This window comes from Hirundo rustica, chromosome 3, assembly GCF_015227805.2.
Source record: "Hirundo rustica isolate bHirRus1 chromosome 3, bHirRus1.pri.v3, whole genome shotgun sequence".
Classification (NCBI taxonomy): Eukaryota; Metazoa; Chordata; class Aves; order Passeriformes; family Hirundinidae; genus Hirundo; species Hirundo rustica.
The window spans coordinates 91,605,205-91,622,636 of NC_053452.1; the positions used below are offsets into that span (position 1 = coordinate 91,605,205).

A 17,432-nucleotide genomic window follows, 5' to 3' on the forward strand; every position below is an offset into this window, starting at 1 on the left:
GGTAGAAGAGCAGGGGAGGAAGTGGAAGGAAGAGCCCTTTTTTCAAATGTGAAACTTGATTTGAGGTTCTCTGGAGGTCAACAACCAGCTGGACATGAGGCAGTGTGTGCCCAGGTGGCCAGGAAGGCCAGTGGCATCCTGGCTGTCCCAGCAATAGTGTGGCCAGCAGGACCAGGGCAGTGATTGTCCCTCTGTACCCAGCACTGCTGAGGCCACACCTGGAGTGCTGGGACCAGTTCTGGGCCCCTCACTGTGAGAAAGACATTGAGGGGCTGCAGTGAGTGCAGGGAAGGGCAACAGAGCTGGGGAAGGGTCTGGAGCACAAGTCCTGTGAGGAGCAGCTGAGAGAGCTGGGGGTGTTTAGCCTGGAGAAAAGGAGGCTCAGGGGAGACTTATTGCTCTCTACAAGTGCCTGAAAGGAGGCTGTGGCCAGGTGAGATTGGTCTCTTCTCCCAGGCAACAAATGACAGCATGAGGGGAAACTGCCTCAAATTGCACCAAGTGAGGTTTAGGTTGGATTTTAGGAAAAAATTCTTTTCTAAAAGGGTTGTAAAGCATTGAAACAGTTGAGTCATGATCCCTGGAAGTGTTCAAAAGGCATGTGGATGTAGCACTTGGAGACATGATGTAGTAGTGAACATAGTGGTGGTGGGATAGTGGTTGGATTCAATGATCGTACCAGTCTTTTCCAATGTTAGCACTTCCATGATTCTATTATTTTTTTGCTGGAAATATTTTCCTGAAGTGTGTAAATTATTATTTTGTGTGTTGGTGATAGTTTGGCTTTTTTTCCTCTCTCAGACAAAATAAACTGGAGGAAGCCTTGCTATTTTCGGGGCAGTTTACAGATGCTCTGCAAGCTCTCATTGACTGGTTATACAAAATTGAACCTCAGCTAGCAGAAGACCAACCAGTACATGGAGACATCGATTTAGTAATGAACCTGATTGACAACCACAAGGTAGTTCCAAAAATACTAGTTTTTAATTACCGGACTGCTCATAAGTGTAACATTTTAATAATACCTTTATCTTTTACTATTCCGTAATTTTTTTAAAAAAAATAAATAGTTTTGTAACACAAACGTAGTCAACAATAGAAAATGCTTTAAAACATACATGAAAGAGAACAACTCTTAGTGACTCATTAATACCAGCTAGAACTGAGATATTCTATTTTATTGTGCTACCCTGTATATTTATTAATATCATGTCATAAATCACAAATATGCATTTGCAAATGTGTATCTGGGGGCAAGAGATGGCAAAAGTTATTTTACTGGAAAACCCTGGGGCAGACAGCTCTTTTTCAGTCTGTCTGCTCACTAAATGTCCAGAGTAGTTGTCATGACTACAGCAGCCTTTCAGACCTGTGGGGCTGCTGTCTATTTATTGAGAAAAGTAATTACAGTGCTGAAGTTATGCGTAGATATCAATTAGACCGTGGCCCAGGGAACTTGTGTTGGAAACCTGCAGTATTTTATTACTGAAGTGGTTTTGGATGTGGGAACAAGCAGGAGATGTTGGACTCTGCCTCTGAATCCCAGTTTTGCAGTTCAGTATGTCAGAAGAACTGTCTGCTGAAGTTACTTGTATTGCAGAGGTGACACATAGGCAGAGCTCTGCAGACTGGGAAGATGCAGAGGTGAAGATCCCTCTGTTCATCCACCTGTGACCTTCAGTATCTCATCTCCACTGAGGAGGAGATTTATGGCCTCAAAAAAAAGTTTGAAGACATGGGGTGTCTATAAAATTTAGCCTGCACCATGCTTCAGTTGCTGCTGAAATATCACTGTCCAGCACAAGTAGGTCACAGTCTGTGGCATGGCACACTGTAATTATCTTCTTTTAAGAGCTTCTTTTAAGTAACTGGAACTTGTTCAATCTACTAATGTGAATGTACTCCTACATAAATATATGAATAAGCAGCAAAATCCACAACCTTACAGTAGACCCCTAGATGGGGATTTATTTCTGTTTGGATTATTTTAAACCCTGTCCTTGGTTGTTAGCTTTTTGTCTGATCTTTTCCTGCCACAGCACTCTTAGGCATTAATCCATGTCAGATCAATTGCTTTGATAAAGAATGGAAAGCCAGCAGTGGTAAGGTAACTGGATTTCCCATGCATTGCACAAGAACGGATTCTTGGGTTCTGCCTGACATTTTCCTACCATATTCCAGTTCTACTATGTTAGAAGAGTGTATTAATACCTTCCTATGAAATCTTATTAATAGGGCTCAGGTGTTTTGCATCACTTAAATGGAGTTACTCTTGACGGAAGTAAATCTGTATTTTCATTTCTTTTCATAACCAGTAGTTTTTTCTTGCTTTTAGCATAGAAGGAGCTAAACATTTCAAATATATTTGATGGTGTCTAGGTTTTCCAGAAGGAGCTGGGAAAAAGAACAAGCAGTGTCCAGGCTCTGAAGCGCTCTGCAAGGGAGCTGATAGAAGGCAGTCGTGATGACTCTTCCTGGGTCAAAGTCCAAATGCAGGAGCTAAGCACTCGCTGGGAGACAGTCTGTGCCCTGTCAGTATCCAAGCAAACACGACTGGAACAGGCCCTTCGGCAGGTAGAGGAAGAATGATGTTGCTACATGTACTGTATGAGAAGCAGTGAAAAATATCTTGCAGTTTAGTTGCCAAAAAATTTAATTTCATTTTTATTTGATGTCATTCACTCCTGTTTCATTTGAAAATACTCATTTACTTGCTAACTCATTACTTACCTTCTCTATCCTTTTACCACAGCACAGAAATAGTGCCTCTTAGCATTTATTATTCCTGTTATTATTAGTCTCTGCCACAAATGCAAAACAAATGTTTCGAAGACCTTACCATCTAAGGAAATCACTGAAGTTGCAGTCAGATATGAAGGATGATAAAGAACTATGCCCCATTCACAGGAAGCAGGAGGTTGTAATAGTATTTATGCTTTTTGTGCCTTATTGGAAAGAAGTAAATTTGTGAATTGAAAAATTCTTTACACTGCACAGTAAGGTACTTCAGAGAAAAAATAGAGTTGTGCTGAGTGCAGTCATGACCTAGAACAGTCTATGTATGTCAGCATTATCTGGTACCAGTCCCAATAAATATATGTATCTGTGTTGTTTCCAAACCTGAGGTAATATGGATGGCCAGCTCTCTGAAGATATTCTAGCTTGGACTGATGGGGCACCTGCAGTAGCAGTGTATGCACTATGTACAATATTCCTGCTCTGCTTTGCCCAGCAGACACAATCCTGAACTTACCTCAGATACTAATTCAGTCTGAATATGGCTGTACCCAAAGGTGAATCTTTCTTGTTTTCTCTAGACAAACGAGTCTCTCTCCAACAGGCTGTCAGTTAATTTTGCTTAACTGGTGCTTTAGGCTGTGCAGACAATAGTTCTCATCTCTCCAGCTGGTCCCTGAAAGCACCTCCCGTGTAACTTGTCAGTGTAAAGGCATGACATTCTCAACGAAGCTGCAAATACACTATAAATCAGATGGCTAAAAGCATGAACAGGCTTTTAGGCTTCCTATAATTTTTGGGAAGCATGAGCTGTTTTTACAGTTATGAAAATGTAGTGCTGTGTATCATTGACTTTTTAATGGAAAGATAATGTGGTGGTATTGCTAGATGATTAATGATTCCAAATGTGGCCTCGATCTTCCTGTGTAAGCTTCAGTGTGTCAGTCAGGTCACCTCTTGTATCTTAACAGGCAGAAGAATTCCACTCAGTTGTCCATGTCCTTTTGGAGTGGCTGGCAGAGGCAGAGCAGGCTCTTCGTTTCCACGGCATCCTTCCAGATGATGAAGAGGCCTTGCGAACACTGATTGAACAGCACAGGGTAAGCAAGAAAATGAAGAGGTTCCTCACTGTTCTAATTGCTCTGATAGGTGGTAAAGTAGAGGAAAGGAGATAGAGTCTATTCCAGATAGTTCTATCCAGCATCCAGTGTTGGGGCAATTCTTTCTGTAGAGAAGCTAGAAATTTAGTGTAGTTAAGAGTTTGATGTCCAGGCTGGTGTTGGGCTGTTGCTTGAGTCATCTTGGCTTAATAAAGAAAAAATGGGCTTTTAGAAAGTTGCTATAAACATTTAGAGACAGATGCAAGATACTCCCCTCTGTGGAGTATACCATGCCTGTAATTATCACAGACTGCTACAGTAGCAAAAATGTATTGTCTCCTTAGCACCACTGACCTGAAGGGCATAGACTTTTCTTGCAAGGTCATTTGTAAATGTCAGCAGAATGATGTCTTTTGAATCCATATCCATGAATCTTCTGTCATGGTGAAACAGTGTGCTGTCATACTTCACATCCATTGGCTACTGTAATATTGCAGTGGCATAGGTACTGCAGGTTGTAGATTATAGGCCATCAAACTATGCAGTAATGATATGGGAAATTAGCTGAGTAAGGGTCATAGGGATCGAATTTTCACTCTCCAAACAGGAGGCTACAAACATGCACAGTTCAGCCTACACAAAATAGTACCAAGGGTGTAGTGCCTGCCATGTTCTAGCACAGATTATAAGTCCTGGATATGTTCATCATTGCTCTGAAGAAAGTTAAAGCAAAATTTATGAAATGGAGATTGGAAAAGCATCCTGTTTAAATTGAGTTTGCTAATATTATTATGCAGAGGAGTACATGCAGGATAGGACTATTAAATGGTTCTTAACTGAGGAATTTTCAATGTACTTAAAATACAATTATTTTGAAAAAGTTTTCAGTTTTAATTTAGGGCCCTGGAAACTGAGTGCTAGTCATAAGCTGGCAAATGTACATATGCATCATGTGTGCTATAATATACATCAGCGTGTGCTGATATAGCAACCTCACAGTGTATTGACTAATGTTGGCAGCAGCAACCTAATGTCTCTATTCAATCAAATGTCTTTTAGCTGCCTCTCCTCCACATGTGCTTCACTGGTTCCCTTTTATTTGATCTTTTAATCTTCTGACTACAGAGAAGAGAACTGAGGGAAATCTTAGGTCCAGTGAAATAATTAGAAAATAGAATTTTAAATGTCTTCCTCCACACAGTAGATGGATTAGCAAAATATTTCTGTACTAAGTTCAAAATTTGTGCTGCCAAGCTGAAACATAACTTGGAACCTCAAAGCAAAGTTTATCTCTGAGAAATACCGTCCAGCTGGGAAGGATGATAGCTAGCACAACAATCTTGGTGTAAGATGTGGCCATACTGTACTTAAATTTTTTTAACAGACTTTAGAAGGTATCCTCCCACATTTTGCTCTTAAAGGGCAAACAATAGAAATAGGGAAATTGTCAAGCTAAGAAAGATTGTGGTATTACAGTTTTATCACTCACACAATCTTTCTCAAATAGGTGATCTCTCCTTTTAAACTTATAACATTAGTTTTCAAGAAGACAAAGAAAATAAGGAAAGAAGTAATTTATATTACTTCTGTAATATAAAAAAGTACCATGTATGCAATATAATGTAGCATACTATAAGAAAAAATATATGACTGAAATTATTACATCTATATGAAATGTATCATCCTTTTGTCACTGAGATAAAATAGTTTTATTACGTTTGTATTCAACTATGTGTAGAAGTGTTTTCTTCAGGACAGTATTTTATCCAAATGGTTCATCTTTATGCCCATTTCTAATTTTTCTCTTCTTGAATACTGCACATGATTTAGTGAATTCTGCTATCTCAGCCAGAGAGATACCCGTCACTTGTCTGGCTTCTAGGGACTGAGAGCTGTAGTGGGTTAATGCACTGCACTGCTCAATGAAGAGCATCCCATTTCCTCTTTTGTAAATGTGTCTGTGTCACTGGTTTGCCACAAGAGTTCAATATGATTAGGGAGAATTTAATGCACTGCGAGTTGTGTGTCATTGATTTAATTCTTGAAATACTCTAGTACATCTGAGCAGGGGAACACAATGGGTTTGGGTTTTTTTTTCCCATTTTCCACCTGTCTCTGGCTTGTTTTGGTAATCTCTCATTATAATCTAGTTCAATTATTCCAAAACTATATTGAACAGAAATATTGTAATGATGCATGTGTTTTTGTGAGAGAAGGTGTGCTATTATGATTTGGGTCTTAAAGTCTGGCAATAATTAGAGCTTAAATAAAAATCACTTAGCAACAAATGCATTTAAATATAGAGTCTACATATTTCAGGCTTCTAGAACAAGGTAGAAGAGATTATGTCTTTTACATTTTATTTCATAATAAATTCATACTTATTTTGTAAAGGCACTGGATAACGTCATGAGTTGTTGAAGAACCTGTTTTTACAATGTTTTGGTGATTTTTGAATTGTCTAGGATCTGACTTGGCTCATCTCTAATTTCATCTTTAATCCAAAATAAATGAATTTATGGCTGGAGAGAGGAAGAGTTCAGCTTTCAGAGACATGGTTTCGGTTTGCAGCCTAATTAAAGATGCTAAAGTATAAAAAGATTTCCACTAAGCACTGAGAAATATTAGCAGTTCCAGTTAAGGATGCTCACAAAGACACACAAACTTGCATAACATCTAGGCAGAAAAGTAAAACCATTGCAGTAGTAATGATTAACCAAAAATAAAAGAGAAAGGGGAAAAGAAAAGAAAAAAAAAAGAAAGAAATGTAAGCTATAGAAAGGATGGGAAAAGTCCTCCTTTCAGTTGCTTTTTCTTATTGTTGTTTCTCCCCCACATCCATTTCTGGTTCTGCTGTTGTAGGAATACCAATAACTATGAGCTTGGATACCTAAAGCTGTAAACATCCTTTTGCTTTTATGAGATTTTTCCCACATGCTGTGTCTCTCCCCCTCAGCTGCTGAGTTGTCACATTTGTGTTAGTTTAGTATAGCTGCTCCTGAACTCTGTCATCTTGTCTGAGCATGCAATTATAGCTGGACATTTCCAGCCTCTGGTAGGAGCTTGATAGTTTATTATGAAGAATTACTGTAAGTGACAAACCAAGTCATTGAAATGTTGCCAATAGTGATTCTAACCATCATATAGCTGGTTTACAGCACTTCTAAATGCTGTGATTTTCCCTTTTTTTAAAATTTTTATTTATTAAGGGCATGCATCTTTCAAGGATTTAGAGTGTGGCAGGCTTTTAAGGAGCAGCAAGTTGGGATAAGGTTTTAGAGCTTTGTTTAGTACTTTATGTGGAATAGGCTTTTTAAACGGTTTAAGCTTTTCTCATAGAAGAAACTTGCCTCCTGCAAGTTGAATTCTGCTTGAAGGTCATGAGTCAAGAAGGTCATGACCTTCCAGATTATGCACTCAGATTTCTCTTGCAAATTTTGTCAGCATGTAATTAAAATTATTACCTCTGTTTTAGGAATTTATGAAGAAACTGGAAGAGAAAAAGGCAGAACTGAATAAAGCAACAGGCATGGGAGAAGCTATTCTGGCTATCTGCCACCCAGACTCCATCACCACCATTAAGCACTGGATAACAATCATCAGAGCCAGGTTTGAAGAGGTCAGTATATGTTGAACCATCTTCATTGCAGCAGTCCATCTTCGATTAGAACATAGCTGACAACTAACATGGTAGTTACACTGTGAGGAAATGATCCAGCTGTTGAGAACTAAACATTTAAAATACCCGTGGTGATGGATGTGAATACCGTGCATCCCTAGGCTTTCTTTCAAAACGTACACGGCTTTAAGAGCTAAAGCAGATGGTCAAGCTTCTTTGTTTGTATGTATTAAAGGAAATACTGTCTGACACTTCCCAAGTGAGGAAAACCAATAGTTTCTAGGGGGAAATTGAAAAGTTACAAAGGGAAGAAAATATAGGGTGAATGTGAAGGATTTTCTGATTACATTAGAGAGGATTTCAGTCCAACATATTCTTCATCTAGAAGATTTCTAAATTATTTAAGTGGCTACAGGTAGGTTGTACTCTCAGCTGTTAAGGTGATATTTTCTGTTTAATATTAAGCTTAAAGAAAAACAAAATACTGGTGGTAGCAAAGTATGTCTTCAGGAGTTCCCAGGAGGAAAACTGACACCAAATCCTGTGTGATTCACTGACTCACTGACTCACACATATAGTTAAAATTCTTAATACCTTGCCTGATTGTGCTCATTACTTTCTTTAATAGCACCTAATCCTGAATATCTGTGGAATAAATATGTTGGACTAGGAATTCTAGTTACCTAGATACTGTTAGTGATCAGCCACTACATTTAACACCTTTGATATTCAAACATCAGTAGGCCTTAGAAGTAGCTCTGGGTTTACAGTTAACAGAGCAAATTTAAATACATTGTGAAGAGTTTCAGATGTGCACGTACTCATGTACTGGTTCCTTTGTCAAGGTCTTAGCATGGGCTAAACAACATCAACAGAGACTGGCAGGAGCTCTGGCTGGACTTATTGCTAACCAGGAGCTGTTGGAAGCCTTGCTGTCCTGGTTGCAGTGGGCAGAGACTACACTAACTGAAAAAGATAAAGAAGTTATCCCCCAGGAGATTGAGGAAGTGAAAGCCCTGATAGCCGAACATCAGGTAAGGATTATTAAGTGACTTGTCACTCACATGGGGCTCACATCTCAGCTGGGCTGCGTGATCAGGTGTGAATCTCCTCTGCTATTTGTTCCTATAATAATTGAATACAAGCCAGGATAATACTATGGATAAAAGGAAACCCACATGAAATATATGGTAGTGCTGCACCTTAGATCTAGTGCTGCAGTGTGGCTTACTGATTAAATATCAAAAATAGGTTTATGAAGTGCTGGTGTAGTGAATGCTCATAAACTTACCCCAGCTTACACACCAGAGCTGTCTCACTACTGTGAGCTGCAGTCTGAGCAGCAGGATCTTGGAAGCAAAATTCTGTTCTATATCACCTCACCATATACAGTTAATAAAGGAGTTTAACAGATTAGTTTATAGATTAAGCCTTCTTTTAACAGACTGGCCATAGTGATCTTAAAAGCTTATACTGCTGATCTTTCTTATCTACAAAATATTTATCTGTATCTGTACTGTGAGGCTGGCATTGTAAGTGTCTTGCTGCGCACTTCTTTTTAATTTTGGTGTTTTGCTATTGTCTATGTATTTCATTCCTTTTGTGTATTGTTAATTAAGATCCTCTCTATCTGATTGCAGACATTCATGGAAGAAATGACCAGAAAACAGCCTGATGTGGATAAAGTTACAAAGACCTATAAAAGGAAAGCACTTGAACCCTCTCCAGTACAATCTCATATTCCTGTCCTTGATAAGGGGAGAGCAGGAAGTAAGTAACAGTATATTTTGGGGTGTGTCACACATACCATTGCTCTACCTATAAAATTTACACATTGCTAATAATCTAATAGGTTTGATTAACTTCTGGTGAAAGAGGGTAAAATTCTCTTGGCTGACTTTTCTAATTATCTCTCATTTTTTATAAATTGTGAGGAAATTTCTCAGAGCAAACGTATTTTTATATTTTGTTCTAATCTTCATGAATAGCTATTTTTAAAGTGTGTAGTCTTTCCTGTGCCCTTAAACTTCCAAGAGCAAGTACATGCTATGTCTTTGGAAATCTTCCATTATCTGAAAGTGCAGACAACTTCACAGACTGATATAGAGACAAAATTGTGCTCTTACTGTCTATAAAATTATATTAATCCAGTTAGAAGTGTATTCAGTGAAGTTGAATGGAAAGTGAATCATCAAGTGAGGAAATTGCTTTTTGTATTTTTAGATCTACCCACTGTATTTTATACATACCCATACATGAAACCTGCTTCTAAAATGAGGTTGTTTACTTTGCAGCTCTGAGAGGTTTACAATGATTAAATTTGAACTGTGCAGCTTGACTAGTGGAGCCCTCACTAGTTGCTTCTGGCTAGATAAGAGAGGCTGTAACCCCCACTGGGTTGTTCCCCAGCAATGGTGAAAAAAAATCCCACTATATGGAACCATCTTGGGGTATGACCTTATTTGGGACAGGAGGGAATAATTTTAGGAAGGTCAAGTGCATTTCATGTGATTGTTTGTTTTGTTTGAACTGGGTGAGCCCTATGCATTTTATCATGTTTTAACAGGAAAGCGTTCCCCAACACCAGGCATTTATCCCTCAGCAGCCCAGACACAAATTGAAACCAAGAATCCACGGGTAAACCTTTTAGTCAGCAAATGGCAGCAAGTTTGGCTTCTGGCCTTGGAAAGAAGGAGAAAACTTAATGATGCTTTGGACAGACTTGAAGAGGTCAGAAAAGCACTGTACAGAACATAAATACTTTTTTGCATAATTTTCTTTGCCCTGGATTTACGATATTGTACACAATTTCCATATTTGTTGTACTATATTGTATGACACAGCTGACTGAAAACACTGTGATGATACATGTTCTTTAATGTGCTCTAAAAGCTGTCATCATCATTTTAAATGAGGAGAGTTGAGATATTTAAAATGTTTGCGTAGGTCCTCAAAGAATCAATTTTTCAACAAAATGCAGATGGTACCTATCTCATTGATGTTCTTCATCATTGATGGATTTCAGCTGAAAAAAATTCTTTCTGTTTTTTATTAAGCTGAGAGAATTTGCCAACTTTGATTTTGATATTTGGAGGAAAAAATACATGCGATGGATGAACCATAAGAAGTCTCGTGTGATGGACTTCTTCAGGAGGATTGATAAAGATCAGGATGGGAAGATTACGAGACAGGAATTTATCGATGGAATTCTTTCTTCAAGTGAGTTTTAAAATTAACGTAATATTGAACTTGGAATAAACATCTCATGAAGTCTTATTGTCTAGACCTATGCATTTTATTGTGTTAGAAGGTCACAGATTTCCTTTTTGGATTTATTAATTATTATTACTTTATAATTATTTTACTTGAAAATATTTCTAGATTCTAGAAACTCTTTCTAGCTATTTTACATTGTGAATCAGGTTACAAATGCCACATTTATATTATTGTCTAATCAGTAGTTTACTGGTTTACTGAACTCATTGTCATTCCTATAGTACACTAGCTACTTAAACAATTACTTTTTGTTTGATTATTCATGATAGTAAACTAGAGATGATTTTCAAAATCATTTCATTTCATAGGATCATATGATTTTTATTAAAGAAAGTTATAGAAATAACATATTACTTTATATTATATTATTATATAGAATACTTTCAATTATAGAAGGAAACTGTAATTTTTGAAACCAGGGTTTCCATGAGCAACATCAATATTCATATACGTTTATAATAAGGCTTAAAATGCCAAGCAATCAAACTAGAAAAGAATTTTCCTAGCTTTCCTGGTGGATTGGTATTCTTTAGGTATGGTGGTAATATAAGTCTTTCACATCATACATATGATCACATTTCCTTTTAGCAGCAGACTCATAACAGATAAGGACCTAATAATACTTAAAAGAATCCTTTATCTTCAGATCATGGAGACTTTTGCTTTGAGCAGTAATGATTCGGAATTGGGCTGCTTCTAGTATTTCATTTTAGTGTTATTCAGTAAGAAAATACTGTACTCTGTATTTTTTCCCCCAGCTTTAGGAAATGCAGTAAAAGATTACTATATGTGAATATTGCTGTTTAGCTTGAATTAATATAAAATCATGAAAAAAACCTAATGTCACCAAGAGGTTAAATAGTTTGCTCTTTTAACTCAGTATCAATTTATTATGATGGCCAAACACTCCTGATATAGTCCCTGTTCATCACCTTGAAATTGTCTTTGACCATTTCATTGAGAATCTTTGTGTGAGTTAATGCTCTGCTGCTGTGAACTTGATCTAAAGGACTTCATAAAACACCATGTATGGATCTGCATTGAGAAGGCTTCACATTCCAGATTTAATCAGCTCTGAAATGTTTGCATGACCTTTCCTCACTAACTATTTATCTTGTTAATTTCTGGCATTTTATGCACTTTGAAGGTCAAAATATTAACACACATCTCCCCCAAACCCCCCAATATATTTTACAGTTTAACCTGTGCCCTTGCTTTTGTCTCTCTCTTCAAGCCGCACTATAGTACTCATTTTAATCCAGTATCTGGGAAACACTGGGGATTCAGATTAGATTTTTTTCAGAAATATTCCTTCACTTGTTTGAATGTCCTTATTTTTTTGATAAGCACTATCTGTCACCCAATGCCTAAATCACCTTCTAATATTTGTGATAAAGTCTCTTATTGTAATGGGATTGAAAAGCGAAAAATTTTTGTTGCAGAGTTCCCTACAAGTCGTCTTGAAATGAGTGCTGTTGCTGACATTTTTGATAGAGATGGTGATGGATATATTGACTATTATGAATTTGTAGCAGCTCTTCATCCAAACAAGGATGCATACAAGCCTCTAACAGATGCTGACAAAATTGAAGATGAGGTATGTTCTCTGCTTTCTTAAGTACCATTCCGTTCTACTGGAGTCACAGTCTATAATAATTCACTTTATTTTCACTCCTATTGTTTAATTTGAAGTTTTCTAGGTACACAAATCTTTAGAAATGTGATATTTGAAGGAATTATTCTGCTGTGGGTTTTTTGCAGGTTACAAGGCAGGTAGCAAAATGTAAATGTGCAAAACGGTTTCAAGTGGAACAGATTGGGGATAACAAGTACAGGGTAAGTCTTTTAAGGACCTCAGTTCTTTCAGCTTTCTTCATATGACATGGTTTATGCAAGGAATTAGGCTATATGAATTCACAAGAATCCTGTATGACAATTACACATTTTCTTTAAGATTGTCTATTCTTTTTTTTTTTTTTTTAATTGTTAGAACATGTAGAGTGAAAATATGGGAAATTGCTGATGCTTGTATTTATTTTCACTTAAGCTACTGAAGCTGTTTTCAGTCCTAGGAATTTTTAAGAGCTAACTGCACGCATGCCTACCCATGCATACATACATACAATATATCCTCAAAAGCTGGTCTTTCTGCCTGGATACCTTAAGTGTTTAAGCTGTAGCTGATTTTCTATCAGTTTCATAGAAAGAGTGGCTGATATTTTCTTGTGGTATTGTGTTGTACTTCAAATATCTTTTACCAAAGTGTACTCAATAATTTTTACACTCTTCTGTCATTTTATTGGAACACACATACTTCTGAAGTATAAGCAAAGCGTTAGATACCTGCAGAATTATTTTAGCTCACAGAAAAATAAATATCACACAGTAGAAAAAGATCTGCTACCCCTGGATTCAATAACCAGAACAATTTGAGGTAAAATATGCAATATTTGGCTAAGAGAGATTAATAAGTATTTGTAGATTTTAAAAGACCACAGAAACAGCAATGGGAAGGAAACTAAGGCCTTGAATATTTTCCAATATTCAGTCTCTGGATGGCTAGCTACCTGCTCATCTCTCAAGTAGATACTTTATTTAGAATGTCTAATGTGTTAGTCTGCATGTGTTCTAGGTCATATAGAGAATTTCCTGTAAACTAATCGTGTCTTTCTTCCATTTTTCATTTCTTATCAGTTCTTCCTGGGAAATCAGGTATAAACCAGTGGAATGTGTTATGAAGTTTCTTTTTTTTTTTTTCCCTTTTTTTTTTTTATTTTTTTTTTTTTTTTTTTTTATTCCCTTAACACATAGTGATTTAAGCTTGCAATGGCCAGTCTTCTTGCCATCCTTTAATTTTCAGCTAATTCATTGCTGGTCAGCTGTGGTATTTCTTTAAATGCTATGGAGCATTCCTTGTCTAAGGATCCCTCCTCTACAATCCCTCACCTGCTTTCTTTGGTCATTTATTTTCCTCATTAAGGAGATTACTTTTAAAGGAACCAGATAATGGTCAGCAGCAATTCTCACAATGAATAATCTTGAGCATTTAAACTGCAATTGTAGAGATTACGATTATCCAATCAATTTTATAGTTGAATTCATAAAAATTCTTTTTTTGCAATGTCTATTTCAGGCTATTTGATTAAAGGCTAATCACGGCAAACAGATCCTAGTGTCTTATCATTTATTTATTGCAAATTCCACAAAAATATTTTCATCATTGCAAAAAAAAGGTACAGTCTCTATGCAATCAAGAACCTAGCTGATATTATTTTATGTACTAACACAGTGAATCTTTAAATATATATTTTGGAAAGAGGCAATAAAAAATTGCTGTTCCCATTTAGACTAATCCCTCTCCCAAAGTGTTTTCAAGGAGCTTTGGCAAGTCTATAATGTACTGGAGCTGTGTTTAGGAATACTTTGTGTCAGCTGGGTCACTGGTAAGTCCTCCCTCAGGAGGAAACGCTCCCCAGCTCCTACTGCTGTGCTCCACACTGATACACAGCTTCCTGAAGTGCTAAATCATATCTGCCCAGTAAGAATGGAAACACCTTATGCAAACCAGGTATCAGACACTGTTAGTCCTATGCTTTAAAAAAGGCAAAAAATGGATGTAATCCATTCTGGACATGCTAGCATCAACAGCTATAGCCATTTTAAATCTCAAGATGTTGAAAATGTGGGTGCACTCTTGTTTACTAGTACAGCCTGTTGAAGTATAGAAGAAAGCATAGAGCAGTGGATAATCTTGCCACATGCCTCAAGCAGTATATCTAAGCAATAATTAAAATATTTTCCACATATAGAACAAGTCTCGTTTTGAAAGAACTGTTTGAAATTATGTTAATCCTCTTATCTGTCATCTGTATTCTCAGATCTGGGAAACAGAGCATTTCTTGAGAAATTCTTACTGGTGCAGAACGGCACCTACAGGCTATTGTCAAGAGCAAGCCTTTTTGTAGCTTAAACTCCTTTATGTTTTTTACCTCTGGTTATTTGAAATAATGTTAAATACTGGTTAAAGAAAGTTGCTATCCAGGCTATTTTAGGAAGGAAATCAACTGAGTTACCATTAGAAGAAATGCAGTGATAGATGCTGTTGTATTACTGTGTTACTCTTCAGCCATACTTTCTGAATTAACCTCAGCCAGGGGGGCAGTTTTCAAAGTACACTGTACTTGACCCTTGGTGTAGTTACCTGATGGGGTCTAACTGATGAATTAGGCTGTGATGAGAAAAAAAAAAAATAAAGAAAAGAAGAAAGATACTATCTTCAGAAACACTAGAAAAAGAATTTGGTAGGAGCAAGTCAATGAAAATAAGCAGCATTAATTTGGATGCCTTTTAAAAAAAAACAAACCTACACCTTTGATCTACAGATATAAAATGGTTCTTTGTTTGGCACATATTGAATGCATTATTAAAAAACTCTTACAAATAATGCTCATGTGAATGTTCTTACTTACAACAAATATAATTTTTGAATTAAGAGGCAAGCTTTGCTTTTGTTTGGTTCCTAAAAGTAATATTCCTTTAAACTTATTCTCTCTTCTTGGCTTGAGTAGTACCAAACAACTAAAGCCATCTAACAAGTAGGGGGCACGTTTGTTGTGTGGTTTGTTCAGTCCCCTCACTGGAGCAAGTAGGTACAGTTGTATTGCGGCCAGCCTTCTCCAAGGGTCAGAGATTGTCCCAAAGAGGGGCATTCAACTCCTGTTGGTTTTAATGAGTGCTCTGCATGTCTGTGTGAAGGCACACTGCACTTGGCTTGGTGATCTGGTATCAAATTTTTTTAGTAGTGCAGGCTTAAAAGTACTGAATTCTTCTGGTTAGTTTTTTTGAGATTGTGAGGTCAACATTTTGGCCATGCTTTCTTTGATCTGAGTTTGAGTGAAGGTGCTGCGTACAGGTTTTGTTACCCAGGTTTCAAGAGCAAAATATGCATTAGGCCTGGCCATCAGCCCAAAGGAAGAATGGACTCATACAGGAACTTAGTATAAAACAGATTGTTGTGCATCTCTGAATTGTGAAGAACCTTGATGTGTAGACGGAGGAATGACAAACATAATGACAGTTATTAATCATTCATTGCTTCTTTATTGTTCCCTTCCCCACATGCACCTTGCTATGGGTAAGCAGTGTCAGCACCATAGTGCTATACCTGAAAATATTCCCTTAGATGAATCAGTTGATAGAACTGCAACACTCAAACACATTGAATTTCCAGATTATACACTAATTGTTTGAAGTGATTCTGCCTTCCTTTCAGCTGACAACATTAAAAATCAAGACTGTTGCAGAAGAGTGTTTGCTTAAGATTTTACCAGTGAAATAATGCAAATAGGTCTTCATTAATTTGCACCAAAACAGACTGTAACCAATTAAATAATGTACTACTAATTTTGCTTCTTTTATGACCTCAGACATTTGAGAATCAAGCATAAAATTAAACCTGAGTTTCTTTCTTACCATCCTGCCATCTTCTTTTGATTAATGCAGTGCCATCTGATTTGAAATCTTAACAGCTTTAATAATCTGCATAAAGAAATTGATTTTTTTTAGCATTTACTAATAATTAAATATCAAAATAAACTTTCAAAATGTCTGATTTTTTAACCTATCAGTGTTGAACTGCATCTGAATGCCTGAGAACCTCAGACTGTCATTTGATTTTTATTGCAGTTTGGTGACTCTCAACAACTGCGCCTTGTTCGTATCCTAAGAAGTACGGTCATGGTCCGTGTTGGAGGTGGCTGGATGGCACTTGATGAGTTCTTAGTGAAAAATGATCCTTGCCGTGGTATGTAACAGAACTGTGAAGGACTTGCAGCATATTATTTGGATGCAGTCACCATTCATTGTGTCAAGATGGAGATGGACTTGTATAAAATGCCAGTTGTTGTAAACATCATCTCACTAAATGTCACATTTTTGTGAACTTTAAATCACATGGTTGAGATCCTCTTCAGTTGCACTGATGTATGTCTGGAAAAACTGTGGTGTCTTTTGCACAGTTCCTTCAGTTTTATAGTGGTGTAAGTAAGAGCTGAACTTAGCCCAGATAGACTTTATGTCATGTAAGTGACTTGTATGACTTGGCAGAAATAGCACACAGAAATGTCCAGTAAAACCTTCTCAGCAACACCATAAGTCAAAATATGGCAATTGAATTGATGAGTAACACCAATACCACAAAAACCTCTGGCCAGTGACTGTTCCCAGTCTTTCAGTCTCTACCTTTGTAACCTTGTCTTTTCCTTGGCATCTTCCCCAGAAGGACTTTGTATAGAGCCCTGAACCTTACACAAAGTGAGTGGAAAATGTTCTGGTCCGGAGGACGTTGTGCTCCGGGGAAGCAGGGAGTGCTCTATCACTGAGCCCTCCAGGGTATTGCATCAGATGAGCTGTCTTCTCAGTACACTATAGACAATACTGAGTACTGTAATAACACATTCCAATAAATTAATTGGATATTTATTAAGTTTTTTATCTTTCAGTGTCAACCTAGGAATTGTAACCCATCAGTAGGCCTGAGAAAAATGCTTGGGGTACAACAGAACTAACCAAGTCAACCCTTCAATGAAGCCAGATCTTCTGAGGCACACTTTATTTTCTACTACTCTGCTCTTTTGAGGAATAGAAAGTAGAAAGGAATAAAAGAAGGACCCTTTTTCTTGCGTATATGTGAGCAGATGTCA

General features: G+C 37.2%; 1 protein-coding gene across 15 annotated transcripts in view; it reads left to right on the plus strand.

Moving 5' to 3' along the window:
* Positions 1-17,432, plus strand: part of DST (dystonin) — a 297,150-nt gene that overhangs the window by 272,512 nt on the left and 7,206 nt on the right. For 14 of the 15 annotated variants that reach the window (XM_040059996.2, XM_040059997.2, XM_040059998.2 and 11 more), the window contains 12 exons: positions 802-961; positions 2,380-2,574; positions 3,708-3,836; positions 7,312-7,455; positions 8,301-8,489; positions 9,096-9,225; positions 10,022-10,185; positions 10,512-10,674; positions 12,174-12,328; positions 12,493-12,567; positions 13,426-13,443; positions 16,417-16,534. In XM_040059996.2, the coding sequence (XP_039915930.1) occupies positions 802-961; positions 2,380-2,574; positions 3,708-3,836; positions 7,312-7,455; positions 8,301-8,489; positions 9,096-9,225; positions 10,022-10,185; positions 10,512-10,674; positions 12,174-12,328; positions 12,493-12,567; positions 13,426-13,443; positions 16,417-16,534 (1,640 nt within the window). The remainder of the gene's footprint in view (positions 1-801; positions 962-2,379; positions 2,575-3,707; positions 3,837-7,311; positions 7,456-8,300; positions 8,490-9,095; positions 9,226-10,021; positions 10,186-10,511; positions 10,675-12,173; positions 12,329-12,492; positions 12,568-13,425; positions 13,444-16,416; positions 16,535-17,432) is intronic. The other variant, XM_040060001.2, reaches the window with a different exon arrangement.